Source organism: Sphaeramia orbicularis, chromosome 14 (genome assembly GCF_902148855.1).
Source record: "Sphaeramia orbicularis chromosome 14, fSphaOr1.1, whole genome shotgun sequence".
Lineage (NCBI taxonomy): Eukaryota > Metazoa > Chordata > Actinopteri > Kurtiformes > Apogonidae > Sphaeramia > Sphaeramia orbicularis.
The window spans coordinates 19,038,119-19,059,031 of record NC_043970.1 but is presented as its reverse complement, the minus strand read 5'-3'; the positions used below and the strand labels follow the sequence as shown (position 1 = coordinate 19,059,031).

Genomic DNA, 20,913 nt, shown 5'->3' with positions numbered 1-20,913 from the left:
AGCAAAACTATGGGATGAATTCATACCAAACTGGGTTTATAGATTGCCAGTGACGTAGAATCGATGTCATTACATTTTGGGAAAGGTAGGTCAAAGTTCACATTTTTTTATGAATTTTTAAAATCTTCCCTTTTACTTAAAATGGGTGAAATACTTGCAAAGGGTGGGGTTTATTGTGCCTGGCAACACTTGTTTTTTATGCTCTTTAAATAACAGTAAAGACTTAGGTCAAAGCAGTTTCTCTTCTCTGTCCAAATCTACAGATTAAATACTGTATAATGATCAATGACTTGATCACATTTCATGAAAAGTGAAACTTAGTAATGAGCTGCAATGTTGTTTCTGTATTAAACCATGGAGTAAAATGTCAACTGCAATTGGTATAACAACCCCCCCACCCCAAAATAACAAAAAAAACAATATAGTCACTAAGATTATTTAAAAAAAGAGGACAAAAGGTTTCAGTGAACCTCAAAATCTGATGGTTTTATTTTCAGTAACATGAGTAAACATGCGTAAAAACAACACTTGTTTTATTTTAAAATCTGAGTAATGGTTCTACAGGAACAGAAACAACTTTGTCTTCTTTGAACAGTTCTTTTTTTTTTTACTGAAATATGTACAGGAACAGTGTACAATGAACAGTATGAACACAAAACATAATTCAGAATAAACAAATAAACAACTAAACAACAGAAGACCTGCTGTGTTAAACTAAAGTATAATGAAAAAAAGAACAGGCAATGTAAGTTTTGATTTAATTTCTGTGCTTTTGGAAATGGAAATACAATTTAAGTCTTATAGGTTTATATATAAAAAGCAGTAAGAATGGTGTATTATGTATGAATTTACACCTGTGAATATTAACAGTTTATTGAGTAAAATGTGTTGATCTCACAATCTGGGTCAAACTATATATTTTTAAACATAAGAGAAAAATTTACCACAATACTGAAATAATAAAAGTATTTAAATTCTTACAAAATAGGTTTCTGGCTGAGGTTTTCTAAACCTTGGGCTGTTGTTCTTACAAGCATCATCTTTTTCTAATCTGTGAGATAAAATCTACACATTTATTTGATTTTACAGAACAAATAAACAAACAGTTTTGTGTTGTTTTTGTCTTATTCTATCTTTTATAGTTTTAATGCGCTGCTGTTGTTGCCTGTTCTCTCAGTTTTCATTAATTTCATAACAGAACTTCATGATGAAACATTAAATATAAATAAAAACATTACATGTAAGATTGATGAAATAAGTTCAGTTCAATAAACTCCGTCTCCTACAGTTGAGACATCCATCATGTGACCGTAAGATCAAACTCCTCCTTTTATCACCTATGATTATAATAATAATAGTAGATACATACTGAAGTGACTAATGGGAGTTTGAGTATTTATCTTGTATTTTTTCAGTCATGTCAATGTTTTTCTTTTCAAAGAGGTTCTGCGGTTTCTCACTCCTCTTCTTCTTCATCGTCATGGTGTGGAACAGTTCGCAGGTTCAGAAGAGCAGTGGAGGTTTGGTGAACGGTCTATTTTCTGCAGAAACACAAAGTTTAATTTAATAAAAGTCTACAGTAGCATTTTAATATAATCTAGCGTCACAGTGTGTTAATACAACAGTAAGATAAACTCCTGTGCGTCAGATTTGGAAAAAGTTTGGCGAAACCAACAAACACATAGAATAATGAAGAGCTGGATCTAAAATATGTAAAATGGCATAAAACACACAACATGAGAATAGTGTAATAGAGACAGCAAGATGAAAATGAGGAGAAAGATGTAACAAGATGAAAATGATTAAAACAATCCAAAAGGCTAACTCAGGGTTTCTGCAAGTATCAGCAAATCTAATTTAATGCTTTTTAATGTCATTTAAGGCCTGAATTTTCACAAAATCTATTTAATGACTTTTAATGCTTTTTCATGACCCACAGAAACCCTGCAACTGTGATAAGGAGGGAATAGCATAAAGCACAGTGATACAAGAGTGCAAATATGCAACAAGACAAAAAGAAGCAAATAGACAAGAAAAAACATTTATTTCTTCTGTTCTGACTCTTAACACCTAAGACTTCAGCAGCAGCAGAAAGTCAAACTTGTCAACCTACCGCCATTCTGAGAGTTTTGCGATAGAACAGAATCCTGATGTGATTTTCTGCTCGAATTTCAAGAGGTTTGTCAGTTTTCTGATTCAGCAGGAACATACAAACACATGACACACTGAAGCTGAACAAACAAGGCGTCAGTGACAGATGAGTCCGATCATCATATCACTGTGTGTTTGTTCTGCTGTTTACTCTCTGATTGTTTTTCAGATTCAATTTCACACTCGACACTCTGCTGCTTCGACCTTTCATCACTCTGCTTCGGTCACGTGAACAGACTTTAGCGTCAGTAGTAGTAGTAATACAATGCCTGTAGACAGAACTGAGGACTAAAATACCACTCATGATGACCACACAACTGATCATCGGCTGTAAAGTTAGTTTATACTAGTGTTTAGCTAAATGTCATGTTTAGATTAGTTAACGAGTTTAACTACAGTTTATATAAAGGGTTAGTTTTACAGTAGTTCATACTGATTATTAGTTTTACTGCAGGTTCAGTGATTCCATAAAATGGACTGTAATTTGACACTGTATGGATGTTTATTAGATTGTTTCTTATTATTTGTTGTTCATTTGGTGGTTGTTACTTTGACAACCAGATTTCTGCAGGTTTTATGTATATGTCAAGTTTGTTTCTGATAATTATTATATTGTTTGCCATTTCATTTTTAATTCCTTGAGTTGTTTATCACTTTAACTTTACACTTATATCACTTATTACTTTATGTTGTTTGTTGTTGCGATTGTTGTTAGTTTCTTCTGTTGTTTGTTGTCACCCAAAGCTGCAAAATACAGCTGTTTTATGTTTGTATGGTTGTGTTGTTATCATTAGTTTGTTATGTGGTTATGTTTGTTTGTTGCTATATGCTTATTAGTTTCTTATATTGTTTGTTATGTTTATGTGTTACAATTATTTGTGTGTTGTAACCTTGAGCTGTGCAGAGTTCTGCTGGTTGTTGTTTGTTGGTTTCTTGCGTTGTTTTTTATGGCCACGTTTGTACATTTCTTATATTATTTCCTATAATGTTTGTTCTTATGTGTTGTGCTGTTTGTTTATTTGTTTGTCACCTTGTGCTGCTGGGTTCTTCTGCTGTTTGTTGTTATGTTGGTTAGTTTCTTACACTGTTTTTTGCTAAATGTGTTTGTTTCATGTATTGTTTCTTATGATGTTTGTTGTATTTGTTTGTTTGTTGCCACATCGCACTGCCGAGTTCTGCTGCTGTTTGTTGTGTTTTTTAGTTTCATATGTTGTTTGTGATGTGGTCATGTTTGTTTGTTTCTTATATTGTTTTTGATGATGTTTGTTGTTAAACATGTTTGTTTGTTTGCTGTTACCTTGGACTGCAGAATTCTCCTGTTGTTTGTTCTCCAATTCGCTGTCAGGAGTCACTGCATCTGAAATCCAACAAACCCAAACATTACTTCTGTTTTAAGGCCCTGAATGCCCTTCCGTGTCCCTCCCTCCCAGGTGTTCAGGGGGCGGAGTCTCACCTGTCAGACAGTCAGAGTGTTTGAGCGCTCGTTCCACCTGTTCTCTCCTCCTCGACTCAAAGTCTAGGGCCTCCTGCAGCTTCCTCTTGGCCTTCTTCTCCTTCTTCAGCCTCCTGTGGATTGACGCTAACATACACAGAGACCCATGAGATTGTAGCCACGCCCACAGTCCACAGGGAAAACGCACCAGTCTGTCTCACCTGAGGTGTGCAGCTCAGAGCTCAGCTGTCTCTGCAGTGTCTGTCGGGCATCCCTCTCTCGCTCCAGCTCCAGTTTTAACTCTTTCCTCTCCAGCTGGTTCTGCTTGTCCTGAGAGCGAGCGCTGTCTACGGCCACTTTGAGGAGACCCTGACCCATGGACAGGTAAGACAGAGAGACAGGTAAAGGTGTACGTTAAATCACTCCTTATACACCAAAGAAAACAATCACACAAATTAATTTATTTAAAAATAATGGACCCCCATTTAACAGTTTGCTTTTCATACCCTCCTGTATCCCCCCCTCACCAGGAGGAGGTCTGAGGTCATTCTGTGCGACGTGGATCAAGTAGCAGTGGGGTGGTCTGATACCCCACAGTGAAAACTGGCTTATGGAACTTTATTTATTTATTTACCTTTATTTAACCTGGAAAACCTCATTGAGATTAAAAATCTCTTTTCCAACAGTGTCCTAGCCAAGACAGGCAGCAGTACATTAAATAGTTACAGACACAAACTTTCATACATAAAAACGAAAACAAGTTTTCAATACATAAAAAAGTTCAAAATCAAGTCAAACCTTCCAAAGTCAACTTTGCTAAAAGTGCCCACGAGATGAAAACGGAAGGAGGCTGAGTGCTCCTGGACTGATATAGTCACCATCGTCACCTGTATGTTGGTCAGCAGTGTCTCCATGGAGGACAGTCCCTCAGCTAATAGGAACGGAGCAAAGGCGGAGTCGGGCTGGTTGACTGACAGTGGCTGTGTTGAGAGTGGCAGCTTCTCATAAGTTGGTTTGAGAAGGGGGAGGGGCAACAGGCTTTCCTCTGCAGGTAAGAATTAATCAGAGTCTGTTATGAGTAAATAGAGAGTGTGTTGAGTTCTAGTACAGTCTGTAACTCTCACCTTTCTCTTTCAGCACCTTCTTAATGTTCTCTTGTTCTGCAGTTTCACCATCTGTGGATGTAACTACACACAGAGTGATTACCGATTATTAATAGCAGTTGTTTTATTTACCCTGTATATTTTAGGACTTTTCAATTGAGTGATATATCAATTTATTGATCAGTTATCATCTCACTCAAGTCTGGGGTTTGAGCTCGAGCAGGTGAGGATGAGGATGATGAAGAAACTCTTGAAGGTGATTGACTGTTTGGCTCTTGTGGGCGTTGCTCATCATCATCATTACTGGGGGAGGAGCAGGGGGAGGGGCTTCCTTGGGGAGTGTCCTAAGAGGGTGTTAGCATTAGTATTTTAGTAAAATACAGTTAGCTCAGTTAATTTTTTTTTTTTAAATACTAGCCCAGCAGAAAGAGCTTTTAGCTTTGAATCTGTCATTATTAACATTGTACTATTAAACCAAGTGCTGGCTTAGCAAAGCACACTTAAATAAAGATGACCTAAAGTTAGAAGAAACACTACATTTCTGTTCCATTTGAATGAATTTGTAGTAGGTAAAAGCACCAGTATGTAACAAAAAGTTGTTTTCATAACAATTTTACAGCCAACATGATCCATTAGTCTGTGGTATGGTATGACTCCTGTGGATATGATCTGAAACAACTGCAACTAAATGACTGTTTTGTGAGACACTGACAGTTTGAGATGTGTTACAACAGGTCCGGAGTGTGTGATGTAGCCAAACACACGATTTTTAAATCCCAGTTCTCCTTTAAATCATTGAAACCAAACTTAAAATATTCACACCCACTAAATACATCATGAATGAGAAATTTGCTACTGAACCACAAGACAGACTCCGTAAACATTAGGAGAGTGTTGCTTCTGTCAAAGAACTGATATTGGTGGCAGTGTTGCAGTGATACATGTGACTGAAATTTAAGATAATTAGCCACAGATAGGTGTGGTGTTAGCTTTCTAGAAACTGTGAAACAGTTTAGATAGCTTAAAAAGTTTAGAATCTTTCCTCTTTAGTTACATGATTTCTGCAATGATAGCATCCCTAAAAACGTTAGGGATGTTAGCATTAGCTTTTACAACATTAGGCCTGTTAGCATTAGCTGTTAGCTAGAAGACACCTTGTCATCCTGCTGTGTCATGGCAGCCATGTTTGCCAAACCGCTCAGTTGGTTCATCTGGTTCATCGCCATGGCAACGCTAGCTGGAGGCAGGCCTACCTGAAGGAGGGGGTGTGGCATGACCATAAAAGGCAAATCAGTCAGACCTGAAGGAGGGGAGTCAGAGAAGAAAAGATGTGATGCTAGCTATGGTTCTGCGATGCAAAGCTGGCACTAGAGGTGGTGCTTACGGTTGGCCATTAATGCGCTGTGCTGCTGCAGTGTGCTGAGGTGCAAAGAAGCAGAGCCAGTATGAGGTCCTGCCCCCATCGAAGAGGGGGGAGGAGCCCTATCCCATGAGCCTTCACTGCATCCTGCAACAGAACCAAAGAGATGCTTTCAATACAACATGACAGAGGTTTGATACCAATACACTGATGATAATGCCTGATTGATCACACTCTGATGAGGGACCTGTGTCATCGTTCTCAGACTCAGTGCCGTTCAGGTGCTGGTGGTTGTTGCCATGGAAACCCATCATCATCCTCATCTTCTGCAACTTCAGGGCCTCGGCAACTGCTGCTGTCACACCTGAGATCGATACAGATGATCAGAAACAGATCAGTGCAGATGTTCAGATTTCAGACACATTCGATGAAGGAGCTCAGTGATCTAAGAGCAGAATATTTTAATTAAACTTAGACTCTATTACAAAAATGGACAAATGAGAAACACTGAAATCCTTTGAGGCTCAGCAGTAAAAAGGATTAGGTAGCAGGTTGGTGAGTTAATAATCGATGCAACTATCATAGGACAAAGTAAAAGATATGAGAGAAATTATACTTGGAAAAAAAAAACACAATGTAAATCCCTGCACCTTTCAGTTAATATTTAAATCCTGCTGTGTTCAGAGACAGAGTTAAGGAACATTTAACAGAGAACAACATCATCACAGTATAAATATATAAATATATTACACAGAGACTATACATGTCACTTTGATGAATTCATCTTATTTTCCCTCTAAATTGATTTTTTTTCCTCTTTGACCATCAGAGAATTAAAACCTGTCTCTGTATAAAGAATCACAGTTGCTTTATTCACACATACAAAATAGACACTAAAATATAGAAATATACATGTGAAAGTGAATCAGTGATGTTTACTGTTGTATGTAATGGGTCTGTGTGCATTGGTCACTGTGTCACATCAGGACATGGGCCTACATTTCTTTTTAGTTTCTGTTTTTGTGATGGTCATTTTTTTAATACTAAAAAGAAAATTAAACCAGTAATGAGTTAGCAATGTGCTATGATAAATTATTATCAGTAAACATAAAGGATCTTCATTGAGCTAATTACTTGAGATATTGTAAATTTGTCTTTTTTATTATTTTTGTGTTTCTTTGTTTTACTGTATTTTGTTGTGCTTTTTATCTATACCTATCCAGCCATCTAACAATAACATATTAACCATGAATATGAAAGTAATAAAAAAACAGGTGAAATTCAAACACTTTTATAAACTCTACTCAATCCACTGGACCAAGAAAAAAAAAAAAAAAGTCTTGTGCTTCAGTTTAGATTTTCTTTATTTTTAAAACTAAATGCATTTCCTGTTTTTAAGAGATGGACTGACCAAAACCTCAGACTCCTGTGGAATATGTAACAGACAGCACAGGTAAAGGGGGTTTAATGTTAAACTGAAACTGGACTGAACACATGCCTCACACTGTGGAGAGTTAATAATATTCTTGTTCCTTTGATCCGTCCTCTCTGACCTCGGTCACGAGATGTGGCAGTTTGAGCATTTTTAATAAAAATCAGAGTGTGTGGTCGTTTCATTAAGCTGTCAGTCTGTCAGCAGCTGATGGAGGAGCAGCTCTGGTGTTCCTCCTCCTCCTCTTCAGCCTAAATGCTTAAAGTGGCTGCAGGTTTACAGGTGAATCAGACAAGCCTGATCTGATGGAAAGGAGCTGTAGGTTACACCTGCTGCATATAAACCACATAAACCTTAGAGGAAACACAAAAAAACCTGCATGAATGTGTGTAAAAAGTGTTTCCTTTTGATCAAGTTGTGAAAGTCTAGATGATAGCTAAATGCGAATAAGGTCGAAGTAAACGGATGTGGTGAATAAGAGTATAATTAGGATGTAACAATGAAACACCACAATATACAAAGAAAAACAGAAACAAATAATAGGTTCCGACAAACTATGGAAGTCTTTGAAACATTATGCGTGAGAAGTGTCAAAGCTTGATTCAGGCTTTTGGACAAAATGATTCTGGATTAAAGGAGTCTTGAAATGTAATAAATATAAATATAAAATTTTCTGTAATACACAACTCAGGTTTACATTCTGCCATATCCTGTCTGGACCCTAACCCCTTTACCCACCTTATTCAGACATTCACATGTTTTTTATTGTTCATGGTTCTTCTTTTTCTTATTATTATATTATTTTCTTTTTTATTTCATTTTCTTGGATTTCTTGGGTCGTATTAAGGTGTCATGGAATCATTCTACTTATTTAAATTGAATTGAAATGCCTTAGAAGAGTTTCAGTTTTCATATTATTTTTTCATTGTCCTCCAGATCCACCAGAACCACTCAGACACTCCACCATGGTAGTATTATTATAGTATCTATATCACAACTGGAAATGACCTGCTCAGTACTGCATTAATGTTCCTTTATGTTCTTTTAAGTGGACGTTCCATTTATTCATGTTGAATTGCCTTATGAATGCCTTGTCTTAAAGCAACAGACACAAAAAAGCACTGAAAACTGGAGACCTACAGATATAGCACAATGAATAACGTGTGAGGTATTTTGGATTTACAGTCATTCTTTAAAAAGGGGTAAAATATGCTCTAATTAAAGTCAGTGAAGACTCCTCTCTCTCCAACTGTAGCTTCTGTTTCACCCACATCTCATCTCACACATCTCCTCTACTCATCGGTAAAGACAGTCCATTTACAGACTTAGCCCAAAGATGAAGTCCCTTGGAAAATTGATGAAAAGGGGAGATCGGATCCCTCCAAATGAGGGGATATGCATATCAGAATACGTAATGCTATCAGGACAAGTGTATTTTGTCTAAATTCTCTGCAGGAGGGATCACAGGAAATTTGCCTGAGAAAAATTTACTCAAATTGAAGAAAATTTTATTCTACTCAGATAACATTTGGTCCCGCTCTAAAAAGAATAAAAGTTACTCTTTGGGTAGAGCTCTCCAAACTCAATTTAGAGCCAAATGCACTTAATATAGAGCAAAATGTATTCTTTTTAAGGAAAATACTTTTGACTCTGGAAAAAATGTTCAGCAATTTTTCTTGTGATGGAAGCAGAACAGAAGAGGGAAATGCAAAGAGAAGACCCTAGCACCTCTGTTCATACTCCCTATGGAGACAAACAGAGGGCAGTGGGTCAACTCTTTGGACTTCCTCTGGACAAGTAGTTCAGTAGATGATGCTGCAGCCAGGGGGGCACCTGACTTTGAGGGACAGACGGTGTGGAGAGCCCTCATCCACAGCTCATCCAAGCATATAAAGGCATCAAGACTCAAGGCCATCTGTCAGCTGATGCACTCTGGTGTCCATCCTCAGCAGCTTTGAGGGTGAAAAAGGAATATCTGTAGAGTGAGTTGGGTCACCCTTAACTATGGCATAAGGATCCTCTGGTTGGCCCACATCCCACTCCTGCACCACTGTCCCAGTCTCCAGGGACCAGCCTGGGTTTACAGGTGAAACCACTCTGCAACAGGGAAACTGTTTGCTGCTGCTGTGTTGATAAGGACTTATGAGTTTGATCATTTACATATAAAAGCTCTAATTTGTAGTAATACAGGCTGAGATTACAAAACTAATGTGATCGACACCTGGATCTAACAGAGGCTGCTGTGCTGCTGCTGATGTATCTTAAACATCCATATCAGCTGTTTGGTGAGGAAACTACCTGTTCATACAGAATATGTTAACTGTAGCTGAGAGTAGACATATTAATATGACCTCAAACATAGTACAAAGTCATTTCACTGTCTGAATTTACACAGTAAAGACATGGAACAGACTGTAAAGATCCTTACCTCATGTTTAATTTGAAATAAAAATTAGAGGTGATTGAGTCAGAAAGACAAAGATAAACTAATAAAAATGCAAACCTGTTAGAACACTGGTAAGACATCATGAGTCCAAAACAAGCAGAATATGAGACTCGACTTAAAACACATTCAGACGATCATAAGAAGATTTATGGATTTAAGGACTGTCGCCTAAAGATACACAGAGCTCAGGGTGAGACTCCAATCTGTCACTCATTTTGACATCTGCTAATTAAGCTGCTAATTATAGCTCTAATCATACACACAGTACCTGAACAAACTGCCTGACAGACTGAGTTCAGGGAAAAAAGACCTCAGATTATTTTTGTTCTGAGTTCATCTGCTTTATTGCTTCAGCAGAGAATGATATCTGTGTTTCTATTCGGGGACTCAAGAAAAAAATGATGAAAGAGACCCAAGTTCAAAATGATGTAAAACATATGGTAAAATTATACATTAGAAAATATGTGTAAAATAATGCTGAGAATGAGCTTTAGAAGAAAATATTTATGTTTTTGGATGGCGTGATATGATTTTAAAACACAATAGTAAGATACCCATCCATCCATCCATCCATCTCTGGTTTAGCAGCCTAAGCAGAGAATCCCAGACCTCACCGTTGACTCCACCTCCTCCAGGTCCTCTGGGTGGACATCGAGGAATTCCCAAATAGACAGAAGCATATAATTGCTCCAGCATGTCCTGACACCTCACCAGGAGGCTTTCTGGAAGTATCCTGACCAGAAAAACCACCTAAACTGGCTCCTTCTGTATGTGGAGGAGCAGCAGTTCTAGTCTAAGTTCCTCCTGATGACTGAACTCCTCATTCTATGCCTGAGGAAGAACCCATTCACTCTGCAGAGGGGGCTAATTTTACCACCTGTTTCCGTGATCTTACTCTTTCGGTCACAACGTATGACCAGAAAAGGTAGCAATAGCTTGTCCTTTTTGCTCATTTCCACTTCACCATACCAGACTCTACATCCACATGCCAGCCTCCCATACCGTTCATCTCCCAGTTGTGAACAAGATCAAGATACTTAAACTCCTCCACTTTAGGCAGTAGCTCATCTCCACCCTTCTCTGTGTTGTCAGACCTGGAGGGGCTGATTGTTGTTAAAGCAGATTCATGTTTGGCTTCAGAATACCTCATTATGAGCAGCAGGTCACAGAGTTAAGCACTGTGATGTAAACGACTAAAACACTAATGATGAAAGTGATTTAACTGACATTTGTTACATATGTCAAATTAATGTTTATGTGGTTTTATGTTTAGAACTCTTTTATCTTGTATCTTCTATTTCTTTTCATTAGTGTGGGGGGTGGGGGTGACTGACACCAAGTCAATTCTGGTCTTATTCGTTTCATTTGGAACTTCTAATAAGTGTTGTATCGGTCCATCTTTAAAGTACTGCTAAGGTAATAAGACCTCAGGTCCAGAGGGTGAGTCACTCAGAGCCCTATAAAGAGATCACGTGGTTCATGGAAGCCTGAATAGTTCCAAACGAGCCAAGCGCTGTCATGTCCTTCAATGGGACAAACAGCAGTGAGCATGGTAAATCTCAAAATAAACCACACACAACAATTGACGCACTTCTGTATGTATTATTGTGTCAGTTATGATTTTGAGTAGTGGGGTTGACCACTGAAAGGACTGCATTTATTACTTTGAAAACTACTTTGAAAGCTACAGCTGAAAATTGAATGTAAGAGTTGTTTAAGATATAAATTTATACAAACACTAACACATACCAAAGAAAACAGAATTTACAACACAAATGTCTGCTAATACAGGAAATACACTTGATCATTTGAAAGATGATGATATCTTATTAACTTAGTGCTGGAATTGCTAGATCAGCTGCAATAGAAATGAATGTGTTCCGATGCTGTTACACTCAATGTTGGAACCATCGGCCTGCCAGAACCCGGAAGTAGATCTAGATTTCATCCGCCATTTTTTACAACGGGAGTCTACAGAAGTGTTGCAACTCTGTTATATCAAAGGCTCTGGAGTCACTGAGTTATTGTGTCACATTAGCCCCACCCCTTTTGTCCAAATATGGTCACTTCGAGGTCCAAAAAGGCAAAATGTTGAGAGCCAAATGGCAAACTACTGGCTGCAAAGTGCCAGTTCATGTTGTGGTTCCTCCATTAACTCCCTTTTTTTATACACTCTATGATACTACCATATAATAGCATTTTAATTAGGTTTAATTAGCTTAATGGTAAGTAACAGAAGATAAATGGAATTTTCCCCATCTCCCATGTTGAAGATCTATTTGCTGATAAAGACACAACAATACCAAAAACATGAGCTCTTGAAAATTGAAACATCTGGTTTACCTGTTTGTGAAAGCAAGGCGGGGCTTAGGAGACCATGTGGGAGGAGTCTGGAGCCATCTGCCATTGTGGCCACAGCCAGAGTTCGCTTTGGAGGACGACCTGGACGAGAGCTGGAAACAAAAACACATGGTATGGTCCTTTAAAAAGAATGACTTGAAGATTTAACAAGATGAGCAAAGAGCAAAACAAAACAAAGAGACACATGAATACCAAAATGACATCCTGACCACCTTAAACAAAGAGATTCCACCTTAACAACCCATAAAGACCCAGTGCTACTTTTGTGGTGGTTCACAAATGAATTTTTTCTCTATATTTACCCTTTCTTAAGTGATTTATCACCATTTATTGAAATATTATCCTCTTTATTTTGCATTTCTTCAGTAAAAATCAGGTATTTTTCTATATTTAATCCACTGATGATGTAGATGTTCATAAAAGCTTAGAGCAGCGGTTCCCAACCTTTTTTGGCTCATGATCCCATTTTAACATCACAACTCTTTGGCGACCCCAGACATTCAAAACAGAGACATTTTTTTTGGCTAAAATTAATTTGTTTTTGATCATGTAGTTTTCTATACTATGTTGCAAATAAACCTTAATTTTAGACCACATTTAGTCTATATAATGTATATTATTATGGATGGAGGCAGAAAAGCCAGGTGTAGATTACTGCACAAAGTGAGAATTTTATTTTCCTTGGTCAGGATATGTACAGTCAGTCCAGCTTGGATTTACAAGGCTGACAATTAATACTGAGCAAACAAGAACTCAAACTATGAATTATGAAAGAGCTGCAGCATCTGAAACTGACCACAATGAACATTTGAAAGACAAACAGTAGCACAGTGCTTCAGTTTCAGCATCAGTTTGTCATGTCTTTTATAGATTGTGATTGTCTCTCTCAACTCACCATATATTTTTTATTAGTAAGTTTTTTTATTTTTATTTTTTATCAATTACTAGAAATTTCAGGCGATCCCCTTTGAATTTCGGGCGACCCCATGTGGGGTCCCGACCCCAAGGTTGAAAAACACTGGCTTAGAGTAAATTCAAAGGCTATTTTATGAGAAACAAAGAACATTGAAGAAAAAGAGACTTTTTCAGCAAAATATGTCATCAACTAAACATTAACCCAGAGTCTTCATTCACTGTCATTTGTCAAACTCCATGGGTTTGACCGGTGAATCAATGTTGTAGAAGATGACGGTGTTTTCACGTTCACTATGGAGCCTCTGAACATCCAAATTGGTCATATCTGATGACCATGAAAACATGAGAAACCGTATTTTACACCAATTATTTACATGTATTGATAGGATTAGTGGATCAACAGTTATTAAACATTTTACATGAGTAGATGGTTTAGGTTGACTGTGGATGTTTGAGTCTTTATGGGTTAAAAATTTAAAATAATGGTCCTTGATGTGAATATTGCTGGACAAGTGTTAATAAATATGTTAATAATGAATGAGTGGTGTTTTAATATTCCAGGTTAAAGTCCTATTTTATCATCATGAATAAATCTGTTTCATCTCTCTCTCTCTGCTGAAGGCCATTCATTATTAGTGTCGATCGTCCCAGGGGAGGAGTTACACAGAGACATTCCTGTGTGATACAGACACAAGCCACCACCACAAAACCACAAAAGACTAAAAGAAAAACAATTTTAACAAGAATTAATTACAAGATTTTGATCTGAAACTGTGCGAGTTGATGTATTTAGGAACTTATCCGTTCATTTCAGTCTGCTTCATGAACCAAACACCTGCATTACAACAGTGACCACACCTGCTGAAAACCTGCCGCCTCAGCAGTTCATGAACACACACATACACACACAAATACACACAATGACAGCATGTGATTGACATGTCGAACACACCGTAAATTAAATTCCTCAGCCGTGTGTGTTGGGAGGCGTTTAATTAAATTCACACAAAACGTCTTTTATGTAGTGAACAAACGGTAAAACACACTGTGACACACACTGTAACGCACAAAAATACAGTAACACACACATTGCACTGGTCGTGGTTACATAGACATGGACCACAGTCTGATTTAAATCTTACTGATCAGAAATTCCACCTAAAGTGTTTACGTGGAAGCTAACCTGATAAGATGTTGGTTTACATGCAGAAACTTTTTTTTTTTTACTACAAATATAACTAAATAAGTCATTTTCCATCTGAATATTGTTCTTTAATATAGACCTACCACATGTTCTTGTTTTGATGAGTCTTTCAACCATTAAGTCATTCAATAATCTTTGTATCTAAAGCCTCACATCATGTTTCTGTGCATCCTCATAGTGTGGTTGAATCACATAAAGAGTCAAACATGCACCAAAACCCAACTCAGTCAGATCTTGTCTGTACATGGCTAATATCTTTACACCACCTTTCTTCCTCTGCTTGAATATTAGCTCTGATCAGACCAGTCTGTTCTGACTCAGGGGGTTACATGATGTATTTTTATACTGATTATCTGTGGAATATCAGCGTCCATGTAAACGCAATCACTTTGAGGCTGAGGTTTGTTCATATGAATATATAATGTCACTTGAAAATATAGAATAAATCTTAAATATCAAATAAAACAAAGATGCTGGTGCCATGTTCTCTTTTCAGTGTTGCCATATGTACAATAATTATATCTGCATTATTACTGTTGCATGAATTTGTACAATCAAAAATGTAAAATGTACAACATTTGGGTTCTTCTTCAGTGTGATCTCATTTAAATTAATTTCTTGACGTTATCAGGATTGTCCTTAAATGCAATGTGACGTCTTTCCTGCTATTTATCCTATTAAATTAGAATTTTTGCTTTTCACTGAAAAAGGCAAAGGACAATATAATAAATGGTGATAAATAACTTAGAAATTATTAGATATAGTGGAAAATTTATTTGGAAGTTGCCACAAAAATAGTTCTAGGTCTTTAAAGGGTAATTGATATTCTGTACTTATCAAAAGTATAACATATCTCATTCTGAATATAATAACTGCATAAACCTACAACAAACATCTTGGTTCTTACCTTTGTATAATCATTTTCATCAAAATATGAAAATTTAACTTTGTGTAACACTTTTCTGTTTTATTTCAGCATTTAAGACTCATTTGTTACAGTTCTTGTGTTGTTCAAAAAATATAAAGATTTGTGATGATGGAAAAAGAAGCTAACTGAGGAAAATGTGAAATCTATGTGATGAAAGTCTCTTATTAAAGATTAAAAAAAAAAGAAAAAAAAAGAACCCTCGGTCGGTTGCGTTTGACTCAAGCTGTGACTCACAGGGTTAATGTATGTGTTTATCTGAGCGTTAACACTCCATCACATGTATGACCTAATATGTGTGTCTGCAAGGTCACACACATACTGACACACACACACACACACACACACACACACATACACACAATCTAATAAAGTGAGTGTTCGTTGCCTCCGTTGACTCCTGACTGTCAGCAGATCTTCATCCACTTCATCTGGTTCTATTTGCACACACTTACATGTTACACTGCATGCTGTGTATGTGTTGCGCCCATTTATTTATTTATTTATTTATTTATTTTTCTTCGATCAGAAAACACTTATTGAGATTAAAATGATGATTTACAAGAATATCCTAGCTTAGAAAAGTGGTTGAACATTTAACCAGCTAACAGACCAAGCAGCAACCAGACAAACTGGACATAAACCCAAACCTCATATGACAAAATGACACGTGCAAACACAGTAGTTCATATATTAATTAATTAGGTAAAAATGAATCTACAAAATAGATGTTTCTGTTGCTGTGGTATCAAAAATCACTTTTAAAAACATTAAAGGAAACCAGCTCCATAAGTTTCAGGTCATTTCATAAGTGATTTGAAGCAGCAGATTTAAAGGCCTTTTCCCAGTCCAGTACAGACCTGTGGAACAGACAGACGGCATAAATCCAAAAAAAACCAACGCCTGCAACCAGCTTTACTATTATGACAGATGCAGTTTTGAAGATATGATGGAAGCAGAGCAACAATACATTTATAGATGAGGACATGCCAGTTTCAGTCTGTCTGTGGACAAAGCAGAGGATCTGACACAAGTAACAGACAGTGATGAGTGAAGGCTTTGAAGTTCATCATAAGGCTCATTGTAAACTGTGTGTAGAGCATCTACACTGTCAGAGGATGGATGCATGTAAGTCACATCACCATAGAGCAGCACAGACGTGAAGGTTGCAGCAACAAGCTTCTTTCTAAACTTAAATGAGAGACAAGACGTGATTCTGGAGCAAAACAATCCAGTTTCAGTTGTTTTTTAACTCATTAGATAATATTAACAGATAAATTGAGGTACTTTTGACATTGTTAGAATTGTCCACATTGCATCATTTTACATGTACATGACAAGAAAAAAATAAAAAGTACAACACTAGGTGCTCGGGCCATGTATGGCCCCAAGCACCTAATGAGAGTGGAGAGGGGGCAGATTAAGTGTATACTCCTTTTCAAGTATGAAAACTGTTTCCTCCTGTTATTTTTGTTTTCATTTTACTCTTCCAAACTTTTTTTTACTTTGAAGGCTTTATTTTACTGTTTGTTCCCATTTGTTTTTTACAAGTTCACAATCTGTCAAAATATATATTGCATGCATGTTGTCGCTATGTGTCATTGGTTTTAATTCTCAAGCAGAAGATGAACAAGAACTGTTAGTTTAATAATAATCTCCAGATTAAAGATGATTAACTCACCGATTGTACAAATTAAAGATGAGATTTCCTCAGTGTCAGAACTAATTATACACCTGTCACACACACACTTTAATTCCATAATTATCTTAAGCTCATTTACATAATTTGATCCACATTCTGCTGTAAACATGATCACACACACCTCAGGGCAACAGAAACATTAATGTCATGTGACATAAAGAGTCTCAGGACTGACAACTAATGACAAACACTGACGTTATTACATTAACTCCTATTTAATGATGAACTTGTTTAAAATATGCAGCTGATTTTGTCCAGTTTAGCGTGGTTAAGTCTGTGGCTGAAAGCACACATTTACATTGTGTTAATCGCATTTACACGCAGACTCTGAGTCTTTAATCTGTCATTAAAACTGAACAGTCTGACAATAAATGTCAAAACCTCTGATCTGATTTTCACAGGAATCATAAAGGTCATGGTCATTAAATCAAGAAATAACAGACCTGTACAAACTAGCAAAAGCTTGAATGACTGATGGTCTACAAACACACTACATGTCTGGCAAGTACAGGCTTTTTGCATCAGTCTCATATCGTGCGATATGGTAAAAATATTTTTTAAAACAAACAATTCATAGATTTTAATTGGCCTATATTTTATAGATTGGAGGAGGGTGACTAGTTCAAAAAGGTTCATATTTGTTGATACCGATAATTATCACGATGAATGTTAAATCAAGTTTTTAGATCCTTCATAGAAGATGCAACAAGACAAATATGATGTAACAAGATGGAAACAATGTGAAAGATGAATTAATATATTAGCGAAGTAAAAGATGTAACTGCATAGAAAACTTGTAATAAGACAGAAATTCCATCACAAAAAACAAACCAAACAAGATGAAAATGACATAAGAGACAAAAGACAAAAACAATACATCAAGACAAAAATGCACCTTAGTGCTTATTTTGATGATTTCTTCTTATTAATCATACAAAAAAAAGCTCATTGTCAGACTTAAACAGGATGAAAATGATGTAAAATAGTATTTCTCGGTTTCTTCCTTATGGTCAGAAGATGACAAGCACTTCAAAAGTTTTACAAATTGGAGGTAGAACATTCCAAATGATAATAATGATTAAATGTTTAACATTAAAATATACATGAGAAACATTCACACACACGCACCTTTGTAAGTATTCAAACTGAAAATGTGCACAAAATTCACCTCATAGACACAAAAAGAATACTGTGATTATTTCATCTAATGTTGCTTGTCTAAATTTACAAATACAACTAACTGTGCACACAGTCCTGTTTTTATTTTATTTAGACAAAACTGGACACAAAGTTCTTTAACTTGTTCAATGAATCTGACTTGGATTTAAATGACTGCGTATATCACTATTGCTGTTGATATAATCCTTTATACTCTGTCCTCACTTGGTTTTTGTCATCAGTCTTAATGCATTTTTTCTCACTCCAATATTCAGGATGTAAACCTGACTTTAATCCACTTCAACTCATGAATTCACTGCAATATCTGAATGTGGGGGATTATCCCAGTATGTGAAACAACTGGAGAAACTACGGAAATAATGAGAAGTCCTCAACAAACTGGGCATTTTAGTCATTTTAATGAATGGTTTTGTCATTTTTGTTCATTTTGTCAATTACCTCAGTTATTTAATGTTCCTTGTTGATTATGTTATTAACTTATTGGCATGAAAATGGGATTTTAATCTGCTTCAGTCTATGTATTCTCTTCAAAATTAAGATGTGGAACATTGTTTTAATATATCCTATGAGTTTTAATATAGTAATGTATCTGAAAAAACGCTGCATTGTGATATTGTCACTCAAGATCTTTTTTTTTTCCATGCAAAAAAATATAGGAGAAACTTGGATATGGACAAAGGAATTACTGCAACACATAGTCCCACTGAGGGATGCAGAGGAGAACAAGCATCCTGTCAATGTTTTAAATGTTTTCCTCTCAGTATAATGACCGTGTATAATGACCGTGCTCTCTATTAACCCTTTCATGCATAGTGGTCACTATAGTGGACAGTTATTCTACGGCTGTTCTCTTGTATATTCATGGGTTTTGTTGTTTTAGATCCATATCAGCCAACACAGTGGACGCTTATGCATCATCCCATACACTGACATTCAAACCATTACTATAACTTTCCTGTTCTTTTATCTAAATCAATTGCTAATTGTTATTAGACTGTAAATAACAGAGGTTTTTTTTTGCATATTATCTGAGTGAGTAATAACTAGTATTATAGTATGTTAAAATATGAGATAACATCAGATTAGCAGCATTAACCTCCTTAGACCCAGGAAAGTGAAAATTTTAGCTTTTTTCCATTAAACAATTGTCTTGATTGGAAACCGCATAATGCAACAGTTTTTGTTTGTTTGTTTGTTTGTTTGTTTGTTTTCCGAGAATTTTTTTTATTATTATTTTCATTCATTTATTTTTTTTTAATGGAATGTCCTTTACAATGGACAGCATTTTTTTTAAGTAAAACTGTCAAACTTTTGTTCCCTACAGAGGACAAAAATGCATTGCTGGGTCTCAGGAGGTCAAAAATGCTTTTATTTCATAGTTTTCACACAGTAAATGCATGTTTCTTTGCTTCAAAAATTAAACGCATGGTGTCCAGCTGAGTGGACATTTTTGTAACTATGAAAAATAGGTTCATTTAAAAAAAAAAAAAAAAAATCACATTGTTTTTTTCATGCCTAAAGAGGAATAAAAACACTTGATTAAGGTTCTCATAATTCATGCATGAAAGGGTTAAATACCAGACCCACCTGGCGTTCGTGCAGTCCCGGTACAGCGTCTCGAAGTCGGCTCTAGTGATCAGCTTGCAGCGGTTCACTCCGGGCTGGATGGCCCCGAGTCCCCGCAGGACGCGCACCTGCTCCACGGTGCACACCACGGGGCTGATGTCCAGCCGCTTCAGTTTGGTGTAGACGGTGTGCAGTCCGCCCACCAGGTGCTTCAGGAACAGCTCGAACACCTGCGGCAGACAGATCAGCTCCACTCCGTTCACCGTGAACGAAGCCACCTTCACACCGTGGACCTCCACCATCCGGCACTCGGTGTGGGCAGGACCGGCCTGGGTCACACCGTTCACACCCACCGGGACTCTGCCGCTCAGGAAGGCTCCGGACAGACGGGCAACGGGGAGGCGCGGGGAGCCGGCCGGGTTCGGAGCGCTGTAAGGCGGGTCAGGGTGGAACAGAGGGTCGGTGTGCGGGCTGGAGGTCCGGGACAAAGGGGCGCTGGAGGAACCTGCCATTCCACAACACGACAGTAAACACAACAAACAGAAGAAGAAACAAAAGAAAACAGGAGTTGTTTTGTTCCTCTTGCGGTTCCAGGTGTGTTTTCAGATCTGTTTTCCCGCCGTCCTGTCTCTCCTCTTGCTCCCTCTCTCTCTCTCTCTCTCTCTCTCTCTCTCTCCTCTACACCTGCCACTGTCGGACACACGTCAGCCAATCAGAGCCAAGGAACCACACGGACACGACTCTGATTGGCCGGGGGCGGGGTTTATGAAGCTGACAGCAATGATTGACAGCTGGTTTAGGACTAATAATAATAATAGCATAATAAAGAATAACGGGCAGTGATTAAAAACGTCATAATAAGATCAAGTGATTTCATTCTGCAGGTCAGATTTACCGACGAGGAGATAAATTAAGATTTAATCTCAGTTCATCTTTTACACCGGTTTGTCTTGTTACATTTTGCTCAAGTTGTTGCTCTTCTACATGTTTTTTTTTTTTTTTTTTGGTTTTCATGCATCTTTCGTTTTCATCTTGTTGTGCCTTCTATATCATTTCACATTGTTGCATCTCTCATTTATGTCCTCTACTTCAAGTTTGTCTTTCATCTTGTCATTTTAATCTTATACACAATTTTCA

General features: G+C 37.1%; 1 protein-coding gene across 1 annotated transcript; it reads right to left on the bottom strand.

Annotated features, from left to right (window-relative positions):
- Positions 1-471: 471 nt before the first annotated feature.
- Positions 472-20,391, bottom strand: dacha (dachshund a). Its single transcript, XM_030154246.1, has 12 exons — positions 19,798-20,391; positions 12,268-12,377; positions 6,294-6,410; positions 6,071-6,193; positions 5,841-5,986; positions 4,883-5,030; positions 4,708-4,770; positions 4,471-4,628; positions 3,805-3,952; positions 3,605-3,730; positions 3,449-3,508; positions 472-1,541 (listed from the first exon to the last, which is right to left on the bottom strand). The coding sequence occupies exons 1-12, from the start codon at positions 20,286-20,288 to the stop codon at positions 1,504-1,506; spliced, it is 1,728 nt and encodes a 575-aa protein (XP_030010106.1). The 5' UTR covers positions 20,289-20,391; the 3' UTR covers positions 472-1,503.
- Between the last annotated feature and the right edge of the window lie 522 nt (positions 20,392-20,913).